Below are 26087 nucleotides of genomic sequence, written 5' to 3'. Positions count from 1 at the left end.
GTTTGTCTGACGGGCCGATAGTTTGCCTGGTTTTATTGAGAATGGTAACATTGAGCAATGAAAATTCAAAAAGCGGTGAGGACTGGAAGCTAACTTTGCAATAGATCATCAAGACCCTAAGCAGATCTTCGGATACGTACTTACCTGCGAGAAGTACGGAGGTATCGAGAATATCTCGCAATCTTGATCCTGAAATTCATCCTTTTGAACGTGCTCGTGAATACACGCGTGCCTTAAATGCGACCAAACTTGTATGAGTAGCCCTTGTGTGCTTTTTTCGGGAGGAAGTACGCAACATCTATTAACACTGGCTTTTTTAGGAACGGGTTTTTGCTGCACCTTTTGTTGGCCAACTGGGAAACGGACATGGTGATGGCGTGTACTCTTTGGCAAAGAATACACGCAGGATAAACGCTGTTGCTAGTGGAAGTGGAGACGGTGTTATCAAGCTCTGGGACTTAACCTCTCGAGAACAGCTTCTGTCGGTTGCTGCTCACAAAGGCATAGTCAAGGGATTGACAGTCACCTTGGATGGCAACTTATTATCTTGTGGAATGGATAGCACTGTGAAACTATGGGATGTACTTGCATCCAATGCTTCCGCCCCTATCAAAACTTTTCTAGGATCGAGCGGATTCACTGGTATAGATCATCACCGCTCAAGTCCCACGTTCGCAACGTCGTCTGCAAAAGTCGAAATCTGGGATCTCGGTCGTTCAAAGCCCATAGCCGATCTATCTTGGGGTGCTGACAACGTCAGTACAGTCAAATTTAACCAGTCCGAACAGTCGATACTGGCGTCGGCTGGAAGCGACAGATCTATCATCATTCACGATACTCGATCCAGCTCGCCAGTTCAGAAGCTTGTAACAGCGATGCGCACCAATGCGATATCGTGGAATCCGATGGAAGCATTTGTTTTTGCGGCTGCAAATGAAGATTACAACACCTATCTATATGATATGCGGAAATTGTCGCGGTCGCTGAATGTCTACAAGAACCATGTGAAGGCCGTGATGGATGTTGATTTTTCTCCTACAGGGCAGGAGCTTGTTACGGGCTCCTACGACAAGACAATACGCATTTTCCGAACTCGAGATGGCCATTCGCGTGATATATATCATACTAAAAGAATGCAGAGACTGTTTTGCGTTAAGTATACGATGGATTCGAAGTACATCATATCGGGTTCGGATGAAGGTAACGTCAGAATTTGGCGTGCGGACGCAGCATCCAGGTCCAATGTCAAATCTGCTCGTCAGCGGGCAAAACTTGAATACGACGATGCCTTGAAAGAGAGATACAAAAATATGCCGGAAATCCGGAGAATCAGTCGGCACCGGCATGTGCCGGCACATGTTAAAAACGCAGCTGATACTATGAAGATCGAGATCGCTAGTAGAGAAAGAAAGGAAGATAACATGCGCAAGCGCAGTGCGAAGGGATCTATGGCTTTCAGTAAAGAGAGAGAAAAGCATATTGTCGGTGTGGCTACGAAGGATACCTAAAGGTCGATTTGTGTATATTTAGGCTTAATACATATAACGTAACCAAGAATAAAGCAGGAACAATAGTCGTCTCTCAAATGCAAACTCATACTACTATTTTATTGAACTCCTCGAAGTAAACTGTCGCATTGTTTCGGCATAAATATATTACTAGTAGAATACAAGAACTATTTTAACGGCATCCTAGTTTTTTTCTTTTTAAGATGGCCCCCGTCCAGTCAAAACAATAAACATTCTTTGACATCACAAATTTTTGGTATCCCCTGTTTAGAAGCGCAGCTTGGTGAAAAACCACTTGTTTCGTCCGCTCTGTATTAATCGTTAGCACTTGCACTTGCACTCCATACAGAATTCTAGGTAATATGAACGGTGTATACGAACCTGGTATCTCTCCTCGAAAGCCTTCTTGATGGCCTTCTTGGCGTCCTCACGCTGGGAAGGCTCCTTGAAGGTGTCGTTGGAGACGACGTTCTTCAATGACTCCAAGTCAAGGGTGTATCGAGTGGGCATGAGGTGGTTGTAGTTGACAACTTTGATGAATGGCTTTATCTTCGATCTCTTAGCAACCTTCTTGGATCCCATTCCCTTGGTGACCTTCAAAGGGTAGCGCTCAACACCAGCGACGAGAGCATGTCCGAACGGATGACTCTTGGTGCCGTCGTCCTGGGGCTTGATAATAACGACCTTCTTGCCGGCGTATCGGCCGTTGACAACGATGGCTATTGCAGTTAGCATCACAAAAGATCCACGAGATATTATAAACGCGTTATATGTAAAATGCTATCATTCAATACATACCAACTTTGCCCTGCTTCAAAAATTTGGAACCCATTTCTTGTTCGACAATGTAGACCTTCGTGATGTACCGAGCCAACTATTGAGAGCTGTGCACTTAGTTGGAAGAGCATCTCGTCGAGTGGTTGTGGTGCTAGGGCTAGACTAGGGTTAGCTGCCGTAGCCCTAACGTGACTGGTTTTTTTGCTCCCAACCCGTTAGTAAGGTATTAAGCGGCCGATATACTTCACGTGATTAGATATCACGTGAAGTAAAGGATGCCTGTAGGTTTTAACTTTTCGAGCGTTCTCATGTTGAGCAGATAGCTGTACGCGTTTCCGGGACAACCAGACTCTCGATGTAAACAAACAGTGCGCTCATCTACTGCTGGTCTCCTATCCCAATGAGCTCAATCCTGCCGGCCCAGCTGTAACACCACTTGCCTCGGAAACCTCTTCTGCCTTCTTTTGCAATACTTATCAGCAGCCGACATCTCACCTTATTTGTTCTATTGTCTGCTTTTGCAAAGCACTCTTTCTTGGTTCGCGGGAAACTTTACGAGTTTCAGCCAGTAGCTCCACCTTTCTAGTAGGATGAGCCGTCCTCTATCTGGATTGAAACACTCCGAATCTTCTCTATCTATTAACACGCTACCGATGTGAGTTTTTGAAATCCTTTTTGGTTCAGTGAATCCTGCAACTGACCCGTTGTTCAAAAGGTGGGATTCTTCAGATCCCGAGAGGCATCCGCCACCTCTCCCGCTAGCTACTGATTCCCCAAATTTGACCTCGCCCTCACGATCTGGAGGCTCTTTTTTGCGGTCACGGAATAACTCTCCCGTTCGTCCCACTCTTCGGCCTATCTCTCAGTCGGTTGCTAGCTCTAGCCAGGCATCCGATATTCTGTTGACCGTTGGTAGAATACAGGAGCAGTTGACAGAACTAGACTCTACAGTAAGATCATCGGACTACACAATTAGAAAGACTGAGAAAGAGATTGAGAGTCTGTTAAGGAGGTCCAAAGATAATGCAGGCGATCTTGGATCGTTACGCGAGAAGGTGCTCAACACTGAGAATATCTTGCATGAGCAACTAAGCAGTATCACCAAAGTGTTGACGATCTCGCCCAAAACCCTGGCTGATGATATAAGGGCGTTTTTTAATGATGGATTGAGAACCTCCGATTGGTCAAGCTGCTTGGATAAAGTCAACAATTTGGAAGAAGCTATGTTGAAGCTTAGCCCAAGCTTCAATGTGCTTCAGCAGAATTTGGGGAAACAAAGAGCACAAAGAGATGAGACTCTTAGTCGTTCAGACTCACAATCTTATAATCGTCTGACTTCCAAGATTGATGAGATGAGTGAGCGCATCAAGGATTACTCCGCTTCTCTCGATCATGTTTCTAAGGGACTAGAGTCAGTGACATTGAGGAATGCTGAGTTTGCTGGCGTCGAAAAAAATTTGCTATCAACTCTTCAACAAGTGCAGACGACGCAGCAAATTATTGGTCAAGCGCACGAAGAACGCGATGGTCGATCTGACCAGACCTTACGTCAGTTGGAAACGGTTCTCAGTGGAGAGCTGTTGCAAAAGGTGAAAGGGCTGGAGAACAATGTTGAGAATAACGCCGGTCGTTTGGAGATGATTTACGAAAATGGGCTCTCGCTATCAAACGCTTTGAGTGAGGGAGATATTTACGAGCGTTCCGAGTCAATGAAGAAGGTGATCTCTTCCCTCGCGACATTGGAAGAGCAGATATCTGGAATTCGACAGTCGTTTGACTCCGATCTCCACGCAGCCTACCAAAGTCATGCTGCCGTATACGAAGAACGGATTCAAGATCTTTCAATAATCCAAACTGCAGGATTTCAAAAGTCTGATACTATCCTCTCAACTGTTGCTGATCTAGACTCGATTATTCGGTCTCAAAGTGAAAGAAGTTCCTCGTCAGCTACTCAAACAAATGCGAAGTTGGACGAGATTACAAGTGATATCAAAATGATGTCTACCAACATTCAGCCGTTAACGTTATTGCCAGAAATATACGCCAACTTTATTGAGAATGCTACTCGGTCCGCTACGAGTCTGTCGGATGAGCACTCAAGGTTAACGAGCGAAGTAGAGACTCTTCGTCAGCAGAAGTTAGACATGGTTAAGGAGCTTGCTTCGCTTGATGCAACTGTAGCATCTCGTGCGAAAGAGCTGAAGATTCTCGAGGATAGAGCAGAGGCATTTCAGCAAAAACTGCAGACGAGTATTATGTCTCAGATTGAGTTTGCGACAGTATCCAAGACAGGAAGCTCAGCCGGTAGAGAATTTGCTGATAAGGTATGATATGCGTCTTTACTATTTACTGGGAATTTGTGGAATGCTGACTCTCCAGCAGGCGATTTATGAGGATAGATTGACTGAATCTCTCAATGAGAGTGGTGATGAAAGCGCACAGCATGATACAAAGTCGTGGTCATCAAACGATGGATCTTTTAGCAATTCGGAGAGATCTCGAGACAATCGACAATCATCTTGGAGTCGCAAGCTGGGAGGAATGTTCAGCGCTGGAAAGGAGAATGAATTGGTCATCGCTAAAAGAAGCACAGGTCGTAAAGTACGAAGTGTGAGTGAGCGGTTGAATTTTTGAGTCAATTGAGAATGCTATTTGTGCGTAAACGACACGCCGAAGTAAGGTTTCTGTTGCGGTTTTTATGATTTTTAGATTTGGTAATAGTATGATCTCAGGAAAGCTCTATGTTAAGTCAATGAATAATAGAGGTAAATACAAGTGTGCTCCTAATACTCCGTAGAAGAATCGACTACGATTCTCTAGCATGCTTCGTCATGCTCGGAGTCACCACGGCTCTTTTCTTCGCCACATCTGACAATTCGTAGGCCTTTGAATTTCCGTATGAATGACTCGCTTGGTGGTCCGTAGGACGTCTAGAGCTGGATATGCTACTAAGAAGTCTTTCTCCAGCGGGCGTCAGAATCGTACGATGTAGATTGCGTCCACTTTGAAACTTTGGAATTGACTCCGAACTGTTGCGCAATATTGGTCCTTTCCTTTCAGTGGTTGGTCGCCTGGACTTCTTGGCAAGAAGCCTCTGATGTAATTCGTCGCGCAGAGGTGTTTCCGCTAGTCTGAATTGTGAGCGGATAGGTGTTGACGGCACGCTACCCCAGGTCATCGGCGGAGCACCTAACTCTGATGGTGACGGCGATGCCGCACCAGCAACAAAAGAATATCCTCGGACGTTTGGTGAGCTGTTCATGGAACTGATAGATACGCTCGGAGAAGATATCCGCTCAATCGCATTTGAATATCCTGTATCGGTAGAAACCTCTGAGTCAAACCGGGTGTTCACTGTTTTGATCTTTTTGTGTGCAGCTGCTGTTAGGGCGGTTTGAGAAAGATGTCCAGTAGCCGGTATAAACAATAGGTCGTTTCGGGCGCCAGAATATTTGATCATCGGTGCATTTGGACGATTATCGGCCATAGTGATGCTTCTCTCATGTATCGAGGCATCCGCAGACGCTGGCCCATTTTCCAGATAGGCTGTACTTCTTGCGCCGGCAATCTTATTGCCATTCCACTGCCAGTGATATTTCTCTCGATTCAACTTATTTCGACTTTCTAGTAGGTGTTGGAATGATTCATTGTCCTCAGAGGTATATTTTTTCTGAAACTGGTCCAATGAGAGCGATAGATCTGATATATTTAATCTCGCGTCACCGCTCGCTTCACCATTGGAATCGAGACGATCGGAAGGTTCGGTGTCTTCACCCATATCATCCTCCTCAAGCTCGGAATCATCTTCAGCTGAGTCGAAGTCAAGCTTGGCATCTAACCCACTTTCGTTGAATCGCGGAGTATCTGCCCGCGGGCTTAGCAGGTGTGAATTTTTCGGTGTGAGATGTCGCATATATCTCTCTTTCTCGCAAACAGCCTGCAGCCGCTTCCGCTTCTTCAGCTGCCGGTTGAACTCTTTTCTGACTCCATCAGGAGCCTCGAGGCGCTCCAGCCGTTTCTTCAATCTTGTCGCACGGAAGTCATCGCCAGTAGATAGGGCGTCGAGCAAAGCTCCTTGACATTCCAAAATCACCAAGTCCGGAAAGTAATCTCGCTTCAGAATATTAGATACTGAATCAACATAAGCATCTTCTTCAATGACATTTTCTGGTCGAGATGAGGTTTTATCGGCAACCCCAGAAAGTTGCAACTGCTTATTGGATTCGCTCTGTTCCGCTGATTCTTTGCGTATAAGAGACATGTAATCGTCCAAGTATGTATCAACAGAAAATTAAAAAGCTCAAACCAAGGATCGAGGCAAGGGAGACGGTATTATGCCGTTTTTGAAGTTGAGTGATCAAGTGAAATCGTGAATATCACTGATACAGCTGTAAGGCAGACTTCGTAGTTGGGAGAAAAGAAAGCACACGTGCGCCACACGTAAAAAGAACTCGCCCAGATATTTTCAGCCGAATAACGACTAACGATTCGTTTTTTGATTTTCAAAGATATGCGATTCAATCTGCGTTTGAAATATACATTTCCTGTACTCAATGCGCACAAATTTCAGACCAGAAAATTTGCAACATCAATAGTTGCTAGGAACGCTACCGATGCTGAGTCTTCACGGATCAGATCTCTCTTTCTAAAGGGCTCGACAGGACAAATAGCATTTGCTCAAAGTGTTGAACAGATTCCAGATTACAACGAAACTCCTCAAGTAATAAGAATTTTTTCTTCTGTACGAAAATGCGAGATTGTCATGATCGCGTTATTAACAAAGATCTGGCGTCTAGGTTGCATTAATAGGGAGAACGAATGTGGGCGTAAGTACCAAATGTTATCTTATAGACCCGATATATATACTGACATATTTGCTGCTTGTTTTTGCAGAAAACATCACTTATTGGATCACTATTATTAGGTGCTCCTTCAAAACAAAAAGGACTAAAACCTTCCAAGAGACCCGGAAGTACGAAAGCTCTTGTCTTCCACTCATTCAAGAGAAAAGCCTCAATCAGCAAGGAGATGATATTGGTCGATCTACCTGGATATGGCTACGGGTCTCACATTGATCAAGGAAAGATGATCGAGAAATATCTTAGCTCATCAACGAATTTGCGGGCGGTCTTCATATTGATTGATATGAAAGTCATGATCAAATCAGCCGACCTGATGGTGATGGATCTGCTAAACCGTTTTCGAGTTCCATGGTATATAGTGGGTACTAAGTGGGATAAGGTCAAAGGCTCACATATCCCAGGTCGTGAACTTGAAGCCCGAACTAAGCTTTTGAGCCTTCTGAAAGATGATACTCGGCTGTACTCCGATGAGATTTTGGTCACTTCATCACAGGTCCCAAAGAGCGTCGACAATCTACGTCTTTCTATTTTCAAGAAATGTGGATTATCGATATGACATATGTTCATAGCCTTGTACAATAACTACAGATGCTACGCAACAAAACAAAAATGTCTACATACATGACCCAATAATCTCAATGAATCCATGCCCACGCTTAAATTCCAGACTAGTAATTAATTAATCATACACTATACGCCCCATCAATCCTTCTACTTAACCGTCAAGGGGCTTCTTGGCCACGAAAAGCATCATGGGCGTGAAGAGTTCCAACTGGGAATTTACGTTAGCAATTATTCATAGATTTAATCAGCAAAGTAAGCATACCTTAGCACCCAAAACCAAGTTAATAGCTGCCTCCTCAAGGGCCTCGGTCACCTTCTGGGATCCAGGGGGAGCCAGATGGAACTTCTCCAAAAGTCCCACAGACTTCATGGTCACCTGTCTTCCCAACCAGCTGGTACGGAAAATAGTGGCAACATCTCCAAGGGTACGGCAGTACTTCCACTCGCCGCTCAAGGGATAGTACCAAGGCACATCATCATTCTTCTGGGCCAAGTCCTCTTCATGAACAATCTCAAATCCGACCGCTTTAAGAGCATCCCGAGCAACACCAACCTTGTACATTTTCGGGATACCATCACCAATCTCAATGCCGTAGCATACCTCACGATGGACAGGGTTGGTTTCATCGTACTTATCAGTCATGACCCATTCGTAGACTCCGAAAGTACCACCCGGCTTCAGAACTTTGTAGATCTCACCATAGACACCATCAAGGGTGGGGGCGTGCACCGTAGCCTCAATGGCATATACAGCATCGAATGACTCCGGCTCGAAATCCATTTGCATGAAATCGCCTTTCACAAAGTTCAGCTTATCAGCCAAACCGAGCTTCGTGGCATACGCATTTGCACGATCGACCTCTGTGGAAAAAAATTAGTTTCTTCTGTTACTAATTGGCTTTAGACAATAAAGAACACATACGGTAGTCGTTGTTATTCAGACCAGTGACGTGACATTCGGTGAATCTTGCCATCTCCTGGGCCGGACCACCAACACCACATCCAACATCAAGAACCTTCATTCCCTTGTTGAGTCCCATCTTGAGGGCAAGGTAGTGTTCGTGTCTGATTGCACGTTAGCTTTGAGACCAAAAATAAAACTGAGGATAATTATTACCTGGCAATAGACTGCTTGAAAGCCTCGCCCTTGTAGAAACGCGAAAAATGGAAAGATGTACCCCAACCATACTCGTAAACTGGAACAAAATTCTGGTCAGCATTTATCACATAGCAAAAATTAGGCAAATATAGACTTACAGTCAGTCACAAGATTGTAATAGTGCTTGGTCAAAGTAGCGTATTCGGTAAGACGACCCTTTGAGAATTTAGTCAGCCTCCACAATCCTACAAGGGAAAATACTCATTGAGCTTACCTTCTTGTCTTCTTCAGTCTCGTTACTAGGTCGCTTGTTATCCCAGAACTTGAAGTACTCATCGACAGCGGCCTTCTGAGCATCGTCGTTCTTGCTGATAGCAGACATAAACCCGGTCTTGGAGGCGACGTCCTTGCCGTGCATGACCTCTTTGAACTTCGCATCGGTCTCGCGGTCCTGGACCTGTGGAGCGAACGTAGACATGACTAAATATAATAAAAGATTTGTAGAATTGAGATTGAGCAATAAAGAATTGAGACAATCCAACAAGGGAGACGCGAGAAGCGGGAGCGGAAGGAGGTAGGGGAGAGCGTAAGTATTTAAGGCCTAAGCGGAGGAGACCCGAGAGGCGACTCGGTATCGGATTTGGCATCTACTTTTTAGGAGTGGGCCGGCGGGACGGCAACCCGAAACCGACATTCCTCAGCTATCTCTCACTCGTATTCGCCTTAATTAAAGTTCAGGAGCCGAAAACGTCCACACCAATTTTGTCTCTTGTTAGCATCCTGCATCCTCAGACGAATTGGTCTTAAAGCCTGGGCTTATCCATGGAGCCTGATAACTGAATTTCATGGGCAATCGATAGCCAGATAATAAAGATTTCACGAAACTTGATTCTTACTATCACAACCGCTTGTCAGCTAGATAGTTGCTCGTCCACTACGGCGTAATCTTGCCTTCACTCATCCAAATACTTGTAACTTTTCTTCTAAAAGAACGTATCGTTTAAATCGTCTTCGTGTTCTTCCGCCCCTTTGTAAATCAGAGGCACCCATGCATGCCATTATAATCCATGGATCCCAGCAGCGCAGTATGAACAAAAAAATGCTTAGTCGTCCGTTGAGTGTATACCGTGCTGCTCTATTTCTACGATAATTGCCTCTGTTTTCAAGGGGTGTCGGATAATATCGCCCTGTCTACATAACAAATTATAAAACTGGGTGTTACTGACAATTTGGTATTGAATAAAGTGCGATTAAAAGCGTATTGGTCGAATGAAATTTGACTTTATGTAAGTCAAGTCTCTAATTTTCGTCAACGCGATTCCTTATGGCCCAATGGCAAGGCGTCCGCCTACGATGTTCATCACAGCAAAGTGAGCGGGAGATTCCAGGTTCGACCCCTGGTGAGGAAGGAAAATACACCTTCTTCGCAAAGACGCGGATTTTTTTTTAGTCCTATGAATCGTAATTTTTTTTTCGATAAGGAAGCATACAGTTCCTCATAGGTTCTTCTAATACGATTGACTGACGAAGTCAATTTGTTCCAGCATTATGTCTATTGGGTAATATCTTGTTATTCCCAAGACTGGAATTTATGATTATTGATGCCATGCATTTAACCAACGACAATATAAAAATACACTAAACAACTCTTATGTACAGATAATAAATACTTTCCAAATTCCACGAAACCTTCAGAAAAATATGTAGAAAAAAAGCCAATGTCGTTCGAAATGGAGACGTATTATGACGAGACAACTTCGAGGACGAGATTTATGCTAGTTCCCAGTGCCCACAATCCAATACTAGCAGCTCCAATTACTCTTGTCATTCTCCAGCCACTATAAGGGACCCATACTAGATATAGCAGTAGGTTGAGGAAAAGGGTGGCGGCGGAAATGATCAGGGAAGGCGCGATCTCGAGCTCGTACGCATCGCCGTCCGTGTAGTCAGATATACCAGGCAACAATATTAGGCCCGAAACACCAATTCCTACCAGGATATTCAACATCGGGCTCCCAAAACACGCACTGATAGCCATCATAGGATAACCCATTTTGGCTACTGTGACGTTCGACACATAGTCTCCTAATGAATTTCCCTGTACTCAATTGTTAGTTGCCGAGCTGCTTCACACTGACAACAATGATACATACCAAAGCGAACACTGTTAATCCTAAGATGGCATCGCTAATGCCAAAAATTATGCCATAGGCCTTTAGAACACCGACCGCTTCAACAGCAATTGCAGAAATCCAAGATATACTGATTCCAAAACCGGCGAAGCAAAGAATGGGAAGAAGCTTTGTGGGAGCCGAATTGCTCTCCGTGAAATAATATATACCCAAAAATAACACCAATCCGGTAATTACTGCAGCAGAGAGACCGTTGGAAAAATTCTCAGAGTCAAAAGAATTCATAGAGTACACCACAATGGACGAACATAGGCATTGGACACAGAGTAGCCACTTGCTCCAACCTTTATAGAGTGGCTTGCCAGATTCGTTATCCTCATGATCTCCCGCATTATCGTGACCATCTAGGCTCGAAGTGTCAACGCGGAGGATGGGAACGTCATGATCACTGCCGTTCGCATAGTCTTCGTCAGGATGGTCAATTTCAATAACTGGGATGGTGACTGTCAGAAGCAATACTGTAGGTACTGCCAGGATACTAATGAATCTGTTCAGAGGCGTTTTTTCACTGAATTCACCGATAGTTGGAAACAGAGTCTTCTTGATATCTGCCCAGATTACTTTCCACTGAGAAAATATCGAACCCTGGGACGACGAGATTATTGACGAGTCAACTTCGGAGATGTCCGAAAGATTATCTCGAGAAATGCTAAGACTCGGACTAGCAGAAGGTAAACTCAGGTGCTGACTGTGACTCAAAGGAGATAACATGGCATCTGTTTCTTGCATACGATCGTCATCAGCCATCAGATCATCCTCATGAAGTCTACTCGAGCCAACTGGAATCTCTGGTGGCTGTAGCGCGGACGTCGGCATAAAAGACAAGAAACGGTCATATGGCGATGGCGAACGAGGTCGTCTGTCGACGGAGTTAGAGCGTGAGCGAGTCTCTCGGCCTGCGCGTGATTGTATCGACCCGGCTGTGAGAGGACCAGAATGACCACTTCCACTGGTCACTAGCGATAAGGACGGTCGATGTGCGCTTGAGTGCTGTGCCGTATTTTCGATTCTGTACATTTCATATGGAGGCCGTCCCCCTCTATACCAGTGGTCATCGGCGGCTGATGTAGGAGACAGGAGTTTGGAGTCTCTCGACCCAGAAACGTTATCAGACGAATAAGAGCGGTTGTGTTGAGGACGAGAAGTTTCGGTTTGTGTGCTGTTAGAATGCGGAGATTCACTGTCTGTGCGCAGCGCCGCGGCAGCGTGTTGGTAATTTGTTGATATCTGCATACTGTGATGCCTTCTGTCTTTTGAATGATATGCTGGGTGCCCTCGGCTTGTTGATCGCGAGAGTCGCGAGTACAGTTTCCCTGGATTTTCGTCTGATAACGTGTTACTGGTCAGACGACCGCGCTCAACTGCAGATCTCAGATCCAAGGCGCCAATTAGAGAAGCTCTGATTGGAGTGGAGGAGGTGAGATTTCCTGGAGATTCGCTGTAGCCAGGGAGATTATTGGTAGCGGTATCCCCTTGCGGCCTCCGAATGTGCATGACTTGGTTGATATTCTCATGTCTTTCATCATTTATTGGTCGAAGAGCGTAGCGATCAACAGCACGCTCTATCTCCACACTTGTTGCCAGGGAATTCTGGGGCAGTAATGGGGCAGACTCAAGGTCGTCTGCAGACATCACGCCCCCGCTGTTGACAATATCAGAGTAAAACGAAGGAATGCTGGTATTGGATAACGAAGGTTGAAGGGGAGCGCCATAGACATCATCGTATGAGCGGTTTCCGGCATGCAGTTGAAGACCCCGCGTGAGCCACCAATGCCAGGAAACAACGAAAACAACGTAAGTCAGATAGAACCCGACCATAGCCGCGCACTCCCACCAGGCGATATATCCATCGTGCAAGCAGTACATCGCGAATGCTACCGCGACAGTGAAAAACCCAAGATCTCGTATGAATGATGCGCGATCAACCGAGAAAGGACAGATGATTGCCATAGAACCACCGACGACGGATGTTATAAATGAAGCAGCTCCTATCAGTTCACCGACAGCTAAAGATCCACTGCCAGCTTTCATAGCAGCATATGTGCTGAAAACATCAGGCGAACCATTTCCAAGGGCAAGTAGTGTAACACCTGCTAGACTTTCAGACATGCCGAATATCTGAGAAATGGTGTTCAAATTGGGACAAAGAAAGTCCGAGGCAGTTATTCCGATAGTGGTAAAAACGGTTATCAGCCAGATAGAAAGGATGAGAAATATTGGTAGGCGGAGAGTGGTCGGAGAACAATAATAGAACTCGATGTAGTTGAAAAAGCCGATCTCGTCATCCGTGCAGTATGTTTTTGCAAACGCGCACTGATCGGCGACCTTATTGATATCCTTGCACTACACCACCGGGTTAGCAACACAAAGCATTGATACTCTAGATCAAAACGGATACAATCTTACCTCAACTTCGTTATAGAAAATGGAGTCAGTAGACGAATAGCTGATCGCCGCTGCCTTTGAAACAGCTGCGGCGGAGTGCTCTAATGACGTGATCGCAGCAGTCCGCACCATATTGAGATACAGAACACCACACAGGCATGTTCCGAACAGCAAGAAGCATCGTAATACCGAGATGCGTCCGGAACGGCGGTGAAGTAAACTCATGTTGGTGACCGCGCTGGATATTCTCGATATCGGCTTTGGCTCGTCGACTTCGCCGTCAATCGCAAAGCAATTTAAATAGTACTCTCGAGATCAAAAAAGACGGATAATTTATTCATATTGTTTCCAAAGTCACATAGGAAACCCTCCGACAGGTCAGTGGATCCGAATGAGTTCCGCCAGACTGAATTAGAGTAGGTGTGTGGAGTGAAGATCAAAATCGAGATACTTCGACAGCTGATAGAGCTGTGACTCAAGATTATCGCCTTGTGTCCTCGGTCACCAATCTCAGTGTGGCCGTATTTTAATTCCTAATCAGATTTTCTCAAACTTTATTTGCCCGCCAATCTTCGGAGGTAGGGTCTTAAGGTCACGTGATGGCCTTTGTATAGCCAGATCTGCGAATTGAGCGCGTGCTCAGATTGTTTATCGCAGACATTGTCCACTATCCGGGGTTTACTCTGGAAATGCGTTTGAGGCTCTACAAACAAGTCTGGGCCGACCAGATGCTTACGTGCTATTTCAATAGATGACTCGTGATTACCGCGACACCTAGCGTGGACAGCGGTTGAGAGAGCCGAGTCTCTTACCACTACTCTGTGTGCTATTTCTCCAGCGATTGAGCCGAAGCAGTCGCTTATCAGTTACGATCAAGGCAGTTGGAGAGATGATAACCGAATTTTTAATCACATTCTGTTACTCATCGGAAAGACTATGCTGCATTGGTTAGAGATTTTCCTCTCTTTCGGTATAGTACCGCGTTTCGTCGAGTCTCAACAACGAAAACGAATCACCGCAACGGCCATGCTGTATATCTCCTCTATCTCAAGAGTGCATAAATGACACACTCTGCAGTATTGTTCTAAAGGCTTACCAGCTGTCGATGAAATATACATCGAACGTAGCATGTGCTTGTTTAATCCCAGCCGCACTCGCCCAGTTTTGTTGTTGCTGAATGATTACATAATCCTAGGTTTGTTGTCGTTGCTGTGGCAACGACACGCCTCCCAAAGAATCAAAACAAATAGAGCCGCACTCGTTCCCCATTACCTACTTCACATCAAGACCACCCTCTTTCTTACCTTTATCGCGCTCAGAAACTCGACCACCGCGCCAACCGAGTATCAGTCATGGCTCGTCAACAACAAGTCCCTGTCGCGGGTACACCTAGTTCCTACCGTTCGTCATTAGGTTCTCGGAGGAAAATCAGCGGACTTGCTTCTTCACCTGCAAAGTCGAGAAACTCCAATCTTGCCGATCCGCTGACTCTGAACGACGACAGCCACGAGAAAAGGATGCGCAACAGCTCTCGTCGAACTGCTGTTGATGAGGCCAACAGAAGCATCATTGCAGCTGCAACTCCTGCGAATAGATCTCTATTAGAGAGTGATTCTGCAGAGAATACTCCCAAAGTGCCGCTTTTATCCAATTTCGAGGAATGGATGAAGCTCGCCACCGATAATGTGCGTTTTTGAGCTATTTGTATATCTGACTAGGCAAGCTTGCGTTCTGACATAAGTTTAGAAAATCAACGCCTCCAATAGTTGGAATTTCGCGTTAATCGATTACTTTCACGATATGTCTCTGCTGAAAGAGGGTGATGGCATCAACTTTCAGAAGGCGTCATGCACTCTTGATGGATGTGTTAAGATCTACACATCCCGCATTGACTCGGTCGCTACAGAAACTGGAAAGCTTCTCAGCGGTCTTACAGATAATGCATCCAAGCAAGCTGCCGCTTCTTCCAAGGAAGCTGCATCGGACGACGAGGATGACGAAGAACAGGCGACCTCCAAAAAGCCAAAGCGTCGTCCCCACGCAGACAACACTCTAGTCAAAGACTTTGAGGCTATTCAGATCAAGAAACTTGACTTAGAAGTTTCCATCGATCCCCTTTTCAAAAAAGCTACTGCCGACTTTGACGAAGGCGGTGCCAAGGGCATGCTTCTCAACCATCTATCGATTGAGGGAAGTGGACGGGTTGTTTTCGATACCAACACCGATATCAAGCATGATTCATTTGAGTTGGACGCCGAAGAGAAAGACCATGGGCCCTCTAAGGAACTCGATCTATCAGCACTGAAAGGTAAATAACTACAGCGTCTGCATGTACTGCCGTCGACTTCCAAGAAGCTAACATATCGTAATTCGCAGAACGCTATTCTAGTAACCTGCTGGTTGATATCAATGAGACATACATAAGTCCATCCTTGAAAGACTTTGAGTTTCCGGATGATTCAAACACGGTACCTGTCGATATTCCGTTTCTCAAAGATTTCGAGGCAGCCGAGGACGACGTCTTTCCGCCAGCTGGTAGCAACGATGACTATGTCGCTGGTGGCGCCGACTTTGCAGAGGCTGAGGAGTACTCAAATTCCAACCCAGCCGTTAAAGAAGAATTTGGAAATGGCGGTGACCTTTGGCTGGAGAATATTAGAAACGGATCTCAGGTTCCCGAATTTCACGACGACGACTACTCTGTCAATCTGGATGACTGGGAGGATGATGCTGATGATGCCCGGGCACCCGGTGCTTATGTTCTTCAATTTGCAAAGGAAGCTCAAACTAACTCTGCGAGCGAGTCCAATGACATCTTTGCATACTTCGACGAAAGCATCAAGAAGAACTGGGCTGGAACTCAGAACTGGAAAATCAAACGTGTCATGAAAGGGGCTTCCGACTCTAAGAAGCCAGCACAGACAAGACAGGTAAAGAAAAAGACAGAGCTTGTCATCGATTTCATCGCTCCCAGTGTGGATGAGGAGAGTCTATTTGAATCCGGCAATCCAAGCAGCATTCAGCTTTCCCGATCGCATTGGAGATCTGAAACGAGAAACCTGCTACCCGACGATATCAACTTCAACTCAAAGAAGCTTTTGCGACTATTCTTGAAGCCTAAGGTCCAGCTCCGCTTCATTAGCTCTCGGGACGCGAAATCGAGAAGTAACAACGGTATGCTGCTACGTGCGGATACCGATGTTCTTGCTGGTAATTCCGAAGGGACCGCTAGAGGATTGTATGACGACGATGGAGACTATCTCAGACTCGGTGATGGCGATGATGAGTCCGACACTTTGCATGGAGCAAACTACGATGCCGACTTCTTCGCGGAACCTCTAGAGGATGCAGGAATTGATGCCACCGAACATCCCGAGCCTCAATTTGTCGATGCAGTTGATGATCTATATATGCTCGAATCTCAGACAACCAGGACTGGTGCGGATCCAGAGAATAGCACTATGGTTGGTCAGGATATTTCGATGTACCCTGCCGGCAACCAAACCGAAATCAGAGACGAGACCGAGTATGAATTTGGAAGCCAGCTTGTTCTTAGCAACAACCGGTCGTATAAAACAGACTTTGTTAAATATGCTCGGGTGGCCAAGAAGGTGGATGTCAAAAGGCTGAAGGACAGTCTATGGACAAAACTTAACACCGAAGAATTCGAAGCAGCAGCCAAATCGAGTGATCGGACAATTGACTCTGAAGAGAAGCAGTTCTCAGAGCTGGTGGAGGGATTGACAGACATGTATCCTTCCAAAGCACTTGCCGATATATCCACTAGTTTTTGCTTTATTTGCTTGCTTCACTTGGCTAATGAGCGTGGATTGGAAATCGACAACAATGCTGATTTCTCGGATCTTGCTATCAGAAAAGTCCCCGATGTTGAAATCGAACAATATTAGGTAGCTATCTCAGAAGCCTGTTAGATTATAGCTGCAGAATATTCCGAAATTACTGCTTTGTACATTAATAAAGGGTCATAAATATAATACATAAACAACGAGCTCATTCCTTCTTTCATTCTCGTCTGCTGATCACATTCATCAGATTTGTACACTCAAACCCTGCCCCCTTTGCTAAATCAACGACTCTGACACCATCTAAGCTTAAAACACCGACTCCTAATGCAACTAGTCTGATCTCTGTCTCATGGATCGCTCCCGGTCCGAGAGGACCAACCCTGATATCATTGACCAAAGACACCAACTCATCAGCTTCAATCTTCCCAGACATATGCATAACGTGCAAAGCAGCATCATCAGCCACAATCGTAGCCGCGTTTAGCCCCTGGTGTTGCGACGAATGCATACGCTGAGGCGGATCGCGTGGCAAGGTTTTCGTGTTGTTGACCTTCCATTTCTTTGGCTGTACAATCAGCGCTATTCGTTTGGAAGAACGCGAGCGGTTCGAGATAAACACTTTCCAAGTGAAGATTTCACCAGCAATGACCTGTGTCGGACCTGTAAAAGTGATATTTAATCCTTCATGCGATATTTGTCGCAGGGCAGCAGAATATGCAAGCTGCTGTGACTGTTGCTGCTGTGTATGCTGATGAGGTTGTGGGACGCTTAGCGTGCTTTGTGAAGCCTGAGGAGAAAGCAGAGGATGGCTTGGCATTTGAGGTGATGCACTGGCACCGTAAGGATTCATATGAGCAGCTGCAGGCTGTGTAGGAAGAGACCAGCTGCCGCTTCCAAGCATAGGAGATACATCGCCCGCTGGTAATGATCCAACACTGGGAGAGCGTAGCTGCTGCATCTGAAGCCATGCGGAAGAGCTCCTACCCGAAACTGATCTCAGGCCCCCGTAAGACTGCTGTCGACCAGCATCCTGCTGCATTGTCATTGCTCTGTTTTGGTCCGCATAACTTTGTAATGAATTAGACGCTCCAGGACTCTCCGCCGAAAAGTCAACGCTGGTATTCCATGTCGTGCTGATCAATGGACCCATAGAGTTGACATCTTCGAGCGCCAGCTTCTCGGAAGATGTGTCTTGCTTTGGCCTCAGCACTGGTGTGTACTCAACCTTTATCGTAACAGACCTAACCATGTCATGTTTACTAGTCAGGGCTTCATTTTGAGATATCCCGCTACCCCTCTTGCTTGATGAGACGCCTCCAGAGGTAGCTGGTTGCGTAGTCAACGACATCAGCCTAAAAATCTCCGATATTCCATCTAATGGCTTGCACCGTATGGGGTATTTTCCTGTCGGAAACTGTAGATGATCTACTTTGCCTCCGACCACCACAAACTCGACTGAGCGAAGAACCACATCCACTTTGGCGTAAGCAGTAACGTCAATGTCCAAATTAGCGAGAACGACATTTCCATCCTCGGAAAGGGTTGCGCTGTTCGGAAGACGAGAGCAGCGAAGACGCATAGTGACGCAGGGAAAGACCGGAATATACACCTTGCTTGCTAAATGAGCCAATTTGACGACCTCAGGCGTTAACGCGGCTCCGGCGAGAGGCGTCACTCGTGAAGCTGGAGAAAGGACTTTTGTCACTGGGAGTGTCGGAGGCGTAGATAGCCTACTGAACTTGACATCATGCGATAGACCTTCCAATAAATTCATACTAGTTAATGGAGCCAATGGAATTAGGTACTCGTCCGTAACTTGCTCTTCGGTGAGGATCGAAGTCTCGGGATCACTATCATCATCAGAGGCCGATGGGGGTGTCCACAAAGAAATCGAGCCACCCTCAAGAGCTTTGGCTCGAAGGCTTGCTTGGGCAGCGATTGAAATCCGGGGCGAGATGAGCCTAGCTCTAGGGCGCACGATAGGAAGCTCAACCAGCCAAATAGCCTCCCAGCCTTGATTTTCGTGGCTCGACTGATTAGACTTTTGATTGACGCAAGAGACATAAATTAGAGAGCTCTGGTCGATGATTGTTGAGAAGATGGGATGACTAGTCTCTTGCAGCTCCTGTACTTTGCCTGTTTGCTGTAATTGAAAGCCAAGAGACGAGTATCGCGCGTTTGCAAAGCTTGCAGCAGAAACCTCCAGTGATATCGCAAAACGCGTCAGGTAGCCTCTGAAGCGCAATGGAGTCATATCCGGTACCTCGGCGAAGGGAATATGAACGCGAACACAAACCGGTAGTTTCTCATCTGAGCTATCGTATTAGCACCTCAATCCCCTGGTGGTATTCTGTTTAGATTTAGTGCAAAGAAAAACCAACCGTAAAACACCGATGTTCTGGAAGGCGCGTGCATCAGCTCCTCGGGATCATTGCGTGGATTGATTGTCGAGTCGGCCAGATCAGGAACGTGAACTTCAAGTCTTCCATCTGAGAAGAGATCCAGACTGTTTCGCTTCGATTGCGCGGTCGGGTCAACCTTGGCCGCCATTGTATAAAGCCCCTTTGCTGTTATATTAAACAGACAGCAAAGAAGAAGTCAATCGCCCAAACAGCTGAAGTAGAGTACTGCGGCAGAAGAACGGTATCAATCTTGAAGCGGTGCGCGACTCGGCGTTCAGTAACGCGGAGAGTTAATCTCACAATCTGTGATCCGAGCTTGGATCACGCCGCGCGCATCCGAACTTCGGGCCATGCCTTAACCTCGACTCAGAACTTCCTGACAGGTCAATTGATTTGCTGCCCAATTTCTCTCGAGGACATTCGACCGCCTCTCTGTTTACGCCGTCTTGGATCTACAATTTTGTTTCTCTGGTTCCAGCTCGAATCAGAACACATATAACTTTGTGTCACGCGATCTACCGAATTGATCTTCAGTCATGGTCAAGCCATCATCATGGCTACGAGGCAAGGGCCTATCCAGCAAGGCGTCCTCGAAGTCGCTCAACAAGCTGGAGGAGGAGTCCGCATGTAAGTGTTTAGTTTATTATTTGTACAGCTTATGGAAGCACGGGTGGCTAACGAATCATCGCTTAACCTGTAGTGTCGACAACTATGGATGCTATGAACTGCATCATGGCCGATGATCTGGAGCGCGCAAATCACATCTTGAACCAAACTGAGCCAAAATCGGCGTTTCCTGCAGTGAGTTGACTAGTAGATATTTGGTTTACTGCGCTAATGGTGCTAACGTATCTGGTATAGCTCGGGCGTGGTGTTTTGGCCTTTCTGTCGGCAACCCTCGGTTTTGAAGCTGATATGATCAAGGATGGTATAAACCTACTTACCTATGTTTTCTTACAAGAACTTCTGTAGCTAACGTTCACTTCAGCTACTGAGAAGCTCAATCTGGCAGAAGCGACAGCTGTCAGATATCGATTGAGGGCCCAGAAAAGCCGTCACAAAGCCAGCTCGTTCCCTCCCGGTACTGAATACTATGTGGCGGTTGCCGAAGCCCACCTCATGGGTGCTGTCGTGTTATTTCTGAGCGAGAGTGCGATCTCTAGTGTCAAGTCGTTTTACAAGCTTCGCAGGGCCTACCAGATTCTTGCTGAGATTTACAACAGCAACCTCGACGAAGGGAGCGAGGCTATCGCTGCACCTCCTCCTGACAAGCACTCTGAAGAAGGGGCTTCGGTACCTGGTTCTGGAGATGGCAGTGAGAATGAGGAAGATGAAGAAGATATTGCCCAGTCTTTGGAGGCTTTGGATCTGGATCTATCCAACGATCAGGAGCTAGAGCATGCTGATCTCGAGAATCTTGAACAAATAGTCTCTGAAAAAGGCCCTATTCAACCAGCTCCCAAATTCAAACCATTTGCAACTTCATTGGCAAAGTCTTCCGGAGAATCGGCTGTCATTGATGAGTTTGTGAAATCGGGTGTCAATCTTTGCTTCGGAGTTTTGCAGTTAGTTATATCAATGATCCCTCCAGTTCTCGGAAAGGTCCTTTCGATCATTGGTTTCAAGGGAGATAAAGAGTCCAGCATCTTGATGCTTTGGGAGGCATCGAAGTCAGAGAACATCCACGGCGATCTTGCCCTCTTGACCTTACTACTCTATTATACGGGACCAGCGCAAACTTGTGATATAGAGGTGGAAGGCGCGTACCCTAAAGAAAGACTGATTGCAGCGTTGGAGAAAACACGCAAACGCTTCCCGAATAGCGCACTGTGGCTCCTGCAGGAATCCCGTATACAAGGCATGAATGGACATCTTCCTGAGGCAATCCAGACTCTGCAGACACCAATGAAAATCCAGATGCGACAGATGGAGGCTCTCGTGGTCTTTGAGATGGCCATGGGTTACCTGGACATGCACGAGTATGAGGAAGCGGCTCGCAATTTCATTTTGATGACACACCTCAATACTTGGTCGCATGCGCTCTACCATTACGTTGCTGCGGCTTGCTATGTTGAGCTTTATAGAGCTGAGATCCGATCAGACAATCCTGACCCAGCTAAGCGGGACAGATACAAAAGGAAGGTCGACAGGTTTCTCACAGACGCTCCTGGCTTGGTTGGCCGCCGTAAGGTCATTGGCCGTCCTATGCCGCTTGAGCTTTATCTGACTCGCAAGATAGCCAAGTGGAGGTCTTGGATGCCTGCTAATGACAAATCTGCAAGTATTGTGGATTACGTCGGAGGCAGTCCGGCAAACGAGATTATGTACATTTGGAATGGCTATAAGCGGATGCCTCGAGAAAAGTTAGTCCAGTCGCTTCAGGAGCTGAATTATTTCCACTTGGCAAAGCCATCTGATGTCGATGTGAAGGCGGTGCCTGAGCGCGAGACGCCATTCTTCAAAGAATACGCAAAGACGATCCCGCAGATAGAGGAGGTAGATGAGCTTGCAGTGAGGAGCTTACTGCAAAGCGTTGTCTTGCGTCATCTGGGTGAACAGGAAGCTGGATTCAAGATGCTGACGGAAGAAGTGATGCCTGTACAGAGACCACAAGTGAAGGGCAAAGAAGACTGGGTTATCCCATGCGGTCTGTATGAGCGAGCAGTATTCGAGTGGGTGACCAAGGGGAAGCAAGGGAAGGAGGAAACAGAAAAGTGGCTGACCAAAGCGGCCAATTACGGCCACGAATATGAGCTCAGCACAAGAATGGGATCACGAGTCCAGACGGGTTTAGAGATGTTGAAGAGCGCGTAGGGCTCTTTTGTGAATTATATATAGAGTGGAGTGGATTGAGTCCGCTAAGTGTCAATATTGATGTACATATGGTGAAATGTTGCGTATCATAGCTACAGGGATCAAAGCAATATTAAAGATATTTTTTATATTTTTTATATCTTAGAGGCTCCAACTGTATGCCGTAATTCGAAATGAAATCGTTGCTTGAGTAGATGATTACGTCATCGGATTTGGGATAGTGAGGCCAGGAAGAGCACCGAAATCTGGTTGATTCGTGCAAGACCAGCAGGCGCCCACGTCGCCTTTATTGCACCCATATTCGCAAGGTACACGTCTTATACAGTGCATTGGTTTCAAAAGGCATAATGAGTAGTGGACAGTTAGAAAAGACCATCAAGCGGGTCCGGCAAAGGTATGATCTAGAAGAAAGCGTTGGAAGTGCGTTGTATAGTTCCAGAACTGACTTATTACAACAAGGATCGCGGATAAACAATACTATGAGGCGCAGCAGGCGATCAAGACTGTCGCAGCTCGGCTGATCAAGGCTCAACACTATGATGATGCAATTGAGATGCTATATCAGGGATCGCAGGAGCTGCTTGGTGCGGGAGAAGGTGGAAGCGGTGGTGAGCTGTCGCGCTATCTAGTAGATACGTACAAGACAGCGGGTACTTCAGTCAATTCAGTCTCCAAGGGTATGAGAGTGTTATTTAACTGTATTTATCTGTATATATGACGATTGATCTAACGTTCTTACGATATAGCTCGGGTGGTGCAATTATTTACGATGTTCAAGCCTGAGGAGCCCCGCCGGAAGGACTTCATACAGGATGCTATACAATGGTCGGCCAGCGGTGAGATCAAGTACGGAGATCCGGAACTTCACCATATATTTGGCTCGGCGTATGCAAATGGTAAGCGTCTCTGCGATATAGAAATGGTGATAGGTGTCATGATACTGATGAGTTTACGCAGAGGACAAGCCGTACGAGGCCGAGCGACATCTTTTGCTAGGTACCAAGGAGAGCGCAACCGTACTCGGAAACCTACTATTCGACTGGTTTGCTGATGAGTCTCAGCTGGAGATGGCACCTTTCTTTATCTCACGAGCGGTCTTGGGCTATCTGTCTGTCGGAAACATCCGTGACGCCGATAAATCGCTAAACATCTTTATAGAACGACTTCTGGCCAGCGGTCTGTCCGTAGAGCGTCAGAACGTGACGTCTGCCGCGGGAGACAGTGTGATTGTCTTCCCTCAACTGCCTCTTCTCGATTTCTTCCAGCTGCTGATTAAGGCGTGTCAGCGACCGAGCCAGGACCTGTTCAGACGTCTAAGGTTCAGATACAAGGATTCCATCAAGGACGCAGGTGCATTCGACGAGGCCCTTGACCGGATCGGAGCTTCGTTCTTTGGAATAAAAGTTCGTAATCAGGGAAATATGCTTCAGGATCTTATGGGCAGTTTGCTTGGCGGTCCTTCAGGTGGTTCGTCCGGTGGTCCTGCTCAGATCGGGTCAGCTTTAGATTAGATTATCTGTCGGATGTCTAGGATCTCTTCTTTCGCACTAATTCAGTTGAAAGGCATATTGTACTCTATCAAAATATTTTTCAACAATTTTTATTTCTATTAACGACCAACTAAAACCATTAGACAATTCTTAGACAAAAGACAATCCCAAAAAGCAAAATTTCTGTCAAGAAAATAACAAAATAATGTTACACAGTCAGTTCCAAGTACTCCAATATATCTTTTTCTTTCTCTGTTCTTCTTCCTTTGGGGTTAATTGCCAAGGGAGGAGGAAAATTTTGTAAATATCACGATTTGAAGAAGTAGAAGAAAGAACAGCGCAGCAATTCTTTCAGTTACTTGTTTTGTTGATCTTGAATAAGCTGCTTTCTCATAAAGTTGGAAAAAGAGGCGGTACAATGGATAATGTTCTCCGGCCAGTGGAGAGTGCACAGGGGATTGCTTATAGCCCAGAGGGGTAGAACGCGAATGCGATGGCGATGATCATGTATGTTCCCAGAAGCATAGCGCCTTCCAGCCAGTTTGATGTTCCGTCTTGGATTTGAGCCTGTAGGTGATGTTGTTAGAATGATTTCTGAAAATACTAATAGTAAGAGAAGGGACTGCATACGTTTGTGATGAAGACCGAAACAAACAGAACAGCGGTCTCGAATGTGCTGAAGAAGAGAGTCATAGGCTGGCCCATGACCCATCCGAGAACGACAAGGAAGGGGGTGAGGAACAGAGCGATCTGCATGCTAGAACCAATGGCAACACCAATGGCGAGCTCCATCTTGTTCTTCATGGCCACCATCACGGCTGTGACATGCTCGGCAGCGTTACCGACGATAGGCAGAAGAATGAGACCGATGAAAGTCTTGGACAAGCCGGTGGAGACGACAAGAGAGTCGATTGAGTCAACGAGGTAGTCGGCACAGACGGAAACCAGGACGGTAATGGCAGTGAGAGAGATGAGGCACATAGTAACCGAGATCTGGGCGGGCTCTTCGTCCTCAGCATCGCCCTCGAGACCCTCGAAGAGAGCGGAGTGGGTCTTGAGCTGGAAGACCAGGTACAAGACGTAGATGATGAGAAGTACGATAGCAGTTCCGCGGGAGACGGCGAGCATACGGGCTTCGCTGAGGCCGCCTGCCTCGACGCTATCAATGGTCGCCCGGAAGGCAGCGGGGATCAGGAGTGATGAGGTCGCAAGCGCCATAAGGGACGACATTGTCTGGGCGACAATGTTTGAGAAATGCTGCTCCTGGTAGTACATACCACCGGCAAAGAAGCAGCATCCCAAGACGAGAAGAATGTTGGAAAGAATCGATCCGAGCATGGAGGCTTGGACGATCAGGATCTCACCCCGAGAGAGAGCAACGACAGCGACGATGAGCTCGACAGCGTTACCAAAGGTAGCATTGAGCAGGCCTCCGAGAGTCTGACCGACGTGCTTTGCGAGTTCCTCGGTAACGAAACCCAGAAGAGCAGCGAGAGGCACGATGGCCAGGAAATTGAAGGAGAAAACCAGGTAGGCCGAACCGTGGATCGCGCCAAAGGCGATACCAATCGGGACAAAGACGAGCAGCACGTTGACGTAGGAAGAGAGAAGCAAGAGCCGGGCGACGTAGAATATGCTCATGATACCGGTAGGATATGAATAAGGAGCATCGTCGGGCCCGATCCCTGATCCGGGGAGGCCGTTCGACTCATCGAGCTCGTCGACGAGGTCGGGAGCGTGTGTGTTTACGAGCGGCGTGGCTTCGACGGAGTTTCTGTGGCCGAGTAGAGAGGTTGTCGAGGTTGCGCGGGGGCCGGCTGGCCGAGTGAGAGCGACTTTGGCCTTCTTGAGGTTCTGCATTGCTTAGCTGTGGTGGTGAAGAGAGAGAAGAGGTGGTGACGGGGACGGGAGAGAGCGAGGCAGGCAAAAAGGCGGCAGATCAGCTTTTTACGATTCCAAGCGAATAGGCAAGCCCCGCGGCTGAGCTGAAGATGAGCAGACAGGGGCCCTAATCCTTACTTGGATTAGCCCTCAATAATGAGCCGCACTGCGCCTTCGACGGGACCGAATTTGGATTGACAACGCGTTTAGAGTTTAAGCTCTTGAGTTTGTGATCTTTAGGGTGTCTCCCCATTGGCAGCGCCCGCAAGTCCGCACTTGCCGCCCGCCGCTTCCGACCCCGGTCCGG

At 46.8% G+C, this 26087-nt stretch overlaps 12 protein-coding genes and 1 non-coding gene across 13 annotated transcripts; 7 read left to right on the top strand and 6 right to left on the bottom strand.

Moving 5' to 3' along the window:
* Positions 1–57: 57 nt before the first annotated feature.
* BZA70DRAFT_299173 (WD40-repeat-containing domain protein) lies at positions 58–1508 on the top strand (the record flags this gene model as incomplete). Its single annotated transcript, XM_064914649.1, has 3 exons — positions 58–75; positions 114–251; positions 321–1508. The coding sequence occupies 3 exons, from the start codon at positions 58–60 to the stop codon at positions 1506–1508; spliced, it is 1344 nt and encodes a 447-aa protein (XP_064769012.1).
* A 133-nt stretch (positions 1509–1641) lies between these two features.
* On the bottom strand, positions 1642–2554 carry BZA70DRAFT_149369 (60S ribosomal protein L27). The gene is made up of 3 exons (XM_064909697.1): positions 2307–2554; positions 1890–2227; positions 1642–1817 (listed from the first exon to the last, which is right to left on the bottom strand). Exons 1-3 carry the CDS (start codon positions 2338–2340, stop codon positions 1776–1778), a joined length of 414 nt encoding a protein of 137 aa, XP_064769011.1. The 5' UTR covers positions 2341–2554; the 3' UTR covers positions 1642–1775.
* BZA70DRAFT_277552 (uncharacterized protein) lies at positions 2402–5048 on the top strand. Its single transcript, XM_064912470.1, has 2 exons — positions 2402–2940; positions 3001–5048. Exons 1-2 carry the CDS (start codon positions 2876–2878, stop codon positions 4613–4615), a joined length of 1680 nt encoding a protein of 559 aa, XP_064769010.1. The 5' UTR covers positions 2402–2875; the 3' UTR covers positions 4616–5048.
* On the bottom strand, positions 5049–6752 carry BZA70DRAFT_277550 (nuclear protein DGCR14). The gene has a single exon (XM_064912469.1). It carries the CDS (start codon positions 6544–6546, stop codon positions 5092–5094), a length of 1455 nt encoding a protein of 484 aa, XP_064769009.1. The 5' UTR covers positions 6547–6752; the 3' UTR covers positions 5049–5091.
* On the top strand, positions 6740–7936 carry BZA70DRAFT_149432 (P-loop containing nucleoside triphosphate hydrolase protein). Its single transcript, XM_064909698.1, has 3 exons — positions 6740–7005; positions 7082–7111; positions 7179–7936. The coding sequence occupies exons 1-3, from the start codon at positions 6796–6798 to the stop codon at positions 7701–7703; spliced, it is 765 nt and encodes a 254-aa protein (XP_064769008.1). The 5' UTR covers positions 6740–6795; the 3' UTR covers positions 7704–7936.
* On the bottom strand, positions 7863–9288 carry BZA70DRAFT_299171 (sterol 24-C-methyltransferase; the record flags this gene model as incomplete). Its single annotated transcript, XM_064914648.1, has 6 exons — positions 7863–7919; positions 7974–8572; positions 8634–8776; positions 8829–8907; positions 8969–9026; positions 9085–9288. 6 exons carry the CDS (start codon positions 9286–9288, stop codon positions 7863–7865), a joined length of 1140 nt encoding a protein of 379 aa, XP_064769007.1.
* An 840-nt stretch (positions 9289–10128) lies between these two features.
* On the top strand, positions 10129–10219 carry BZA70DRAFT_t41. The gene has a single exon. It is a non-coding gene; the product is annotated as a tRNA-Arg (tRNA).
* A 192-nt stretch (positions 10220–10411) lies between these two features.
* On the bottom strand, positions 10412–13867 carry BZA70DRAFT_277544 (Sodium/calcium exchanger protein-domain-containing protein). The gene is made up of 3 exons (XM_064912468.1): positions 13409–13867; positions 10964–13345; positions 10412–10908 (listed from the first exon to the last, which is right to left on the bottom strand). Exons 1-3 carry the CDS (start codon positions 13610–13612, stop codon positions 10552–10554), a joined length of 2943 nt encoding a protein of 980 aa, XP_064769006.1. The 5' UTR covers positions 13613–13867; the 3' UTR covers positions 10412–10551.
* An 872-nt stretch (positions 13868–14739) lies between these two features.
* Positions 14740–17295, top strand: BZA70DRAFT_267075 (barren protein; the record flags this gene model as incomplete). The annotated part of the gene is made up of 3 exons (XM_064911077.1): positions 14740–15072; positions 15134–15695; positions 15764–17295. 3 exons carry the CDS (start codon positions 14740–14742, stop codon positions 17293–17295), a joined length of 2427 nt encoding a protein of 808 aa, XP_064769005.1.
* Positions 17296–17382: 87 nt separating this feature from the next.
* Positions 17383–19877, bottom strand: BZA70DRAFT_149350 (TRAPP trafficking subunit Trs65-domain-containing protein). The gene is made up of 2 exons (XM_064909696.1): positions 19575–19877; positions 17383–19503 (listed from the first exon to the last, which is right to left on the bottom strand). The coding sequence occupies exons 1-2, from the start codon at positions 19741–19743 to the stop codon at positions 17411–17413; spliced, it is 2262 nt and encodes a 753-aa protein (XP_064769004.1). The 5' UTR covers positions 19744–19877; the 3' UTR covers positions 17383–17410.
* Position 19878: 1 nt separating this feature from the next.
* Positions 19879–22583, top strand: BZA70DRAFT_149331 (outer membrane protein Iml2/Tetratricopeptide repeat protein 39). The gene is made up of 4 exons (XM_064909695.1): positions 19879–20222; positions 20296–20396; positions 20457–20523; positions 20584–22583. The coding sequence occupies exons 1-4, from the start codon at positions 20132–20134 to the stop codon at positions 22407–22409; spliced, it is 2085 nt and encodes a 694-aa protein (XP_064769003.1). The 5' UTR covers positions 19879–20131; the 3' UTR covers positions 22410–22583.
* Positions 22584–23991, top strand: BZA70DRAFT_247488 (uncharacterized protein). The gene is made up of 4 exons (XM_064910654.1): positions 22584–22803; positions 22869–23086; positions 23156–23305; positions 23367–23991. Exons 1-4 carry the CDS (start codon positions 22757–22759, stop codon positions 23918–23920), a joined length of 969 nt encoding a protein of 322 aa, XP_064769002.1. The 5' UTR covers positions 22584–22756; the 3' UTR covers positions 23921–23991.
* A 370-nt stretch (positions 23992–24361) lies between these two features.
* On the bottom strand, positions 24362–25540 carry BZA70DRAFT_299170 (Sodium/calcium exchanger protein-domain-containing protein; the record flags this gene model as incomplete). Its single annotated transcript, XM_064914647.1, has 2 exons — positions 24362–24466; positions 24530–25540. 2 exons carry the CDS (start codon positions 25538–25540, stop codon positions 24362–24364), a joined length of 1116 nt encoding a protein of 371 aa, XP_064769001.1.
* Positions 25541–26087: the final 547 nt, after the last annotated feature.

This window comes from Myxozyma melibiosi (genome assembly GCF_037950935.1).
Source record: "Myxozyma melibiosi strain Phaff 52-87 chromosome Unknown BZA70scaffold_4, whole genome shotgun sequence".
Taxonomy (NCBI): Eukaryota; Fungi; Ascomycota; class Lipomycetes; order Lipomycetales; family Lipomycetaceae; genus Myxozyma; species Myxozyma melibiosi.
The sequence above is the reverse complement of the archived record's forward strand: the minus strand, read 5'-3'. Positions and strand labels throughout refer to the sequence as shown.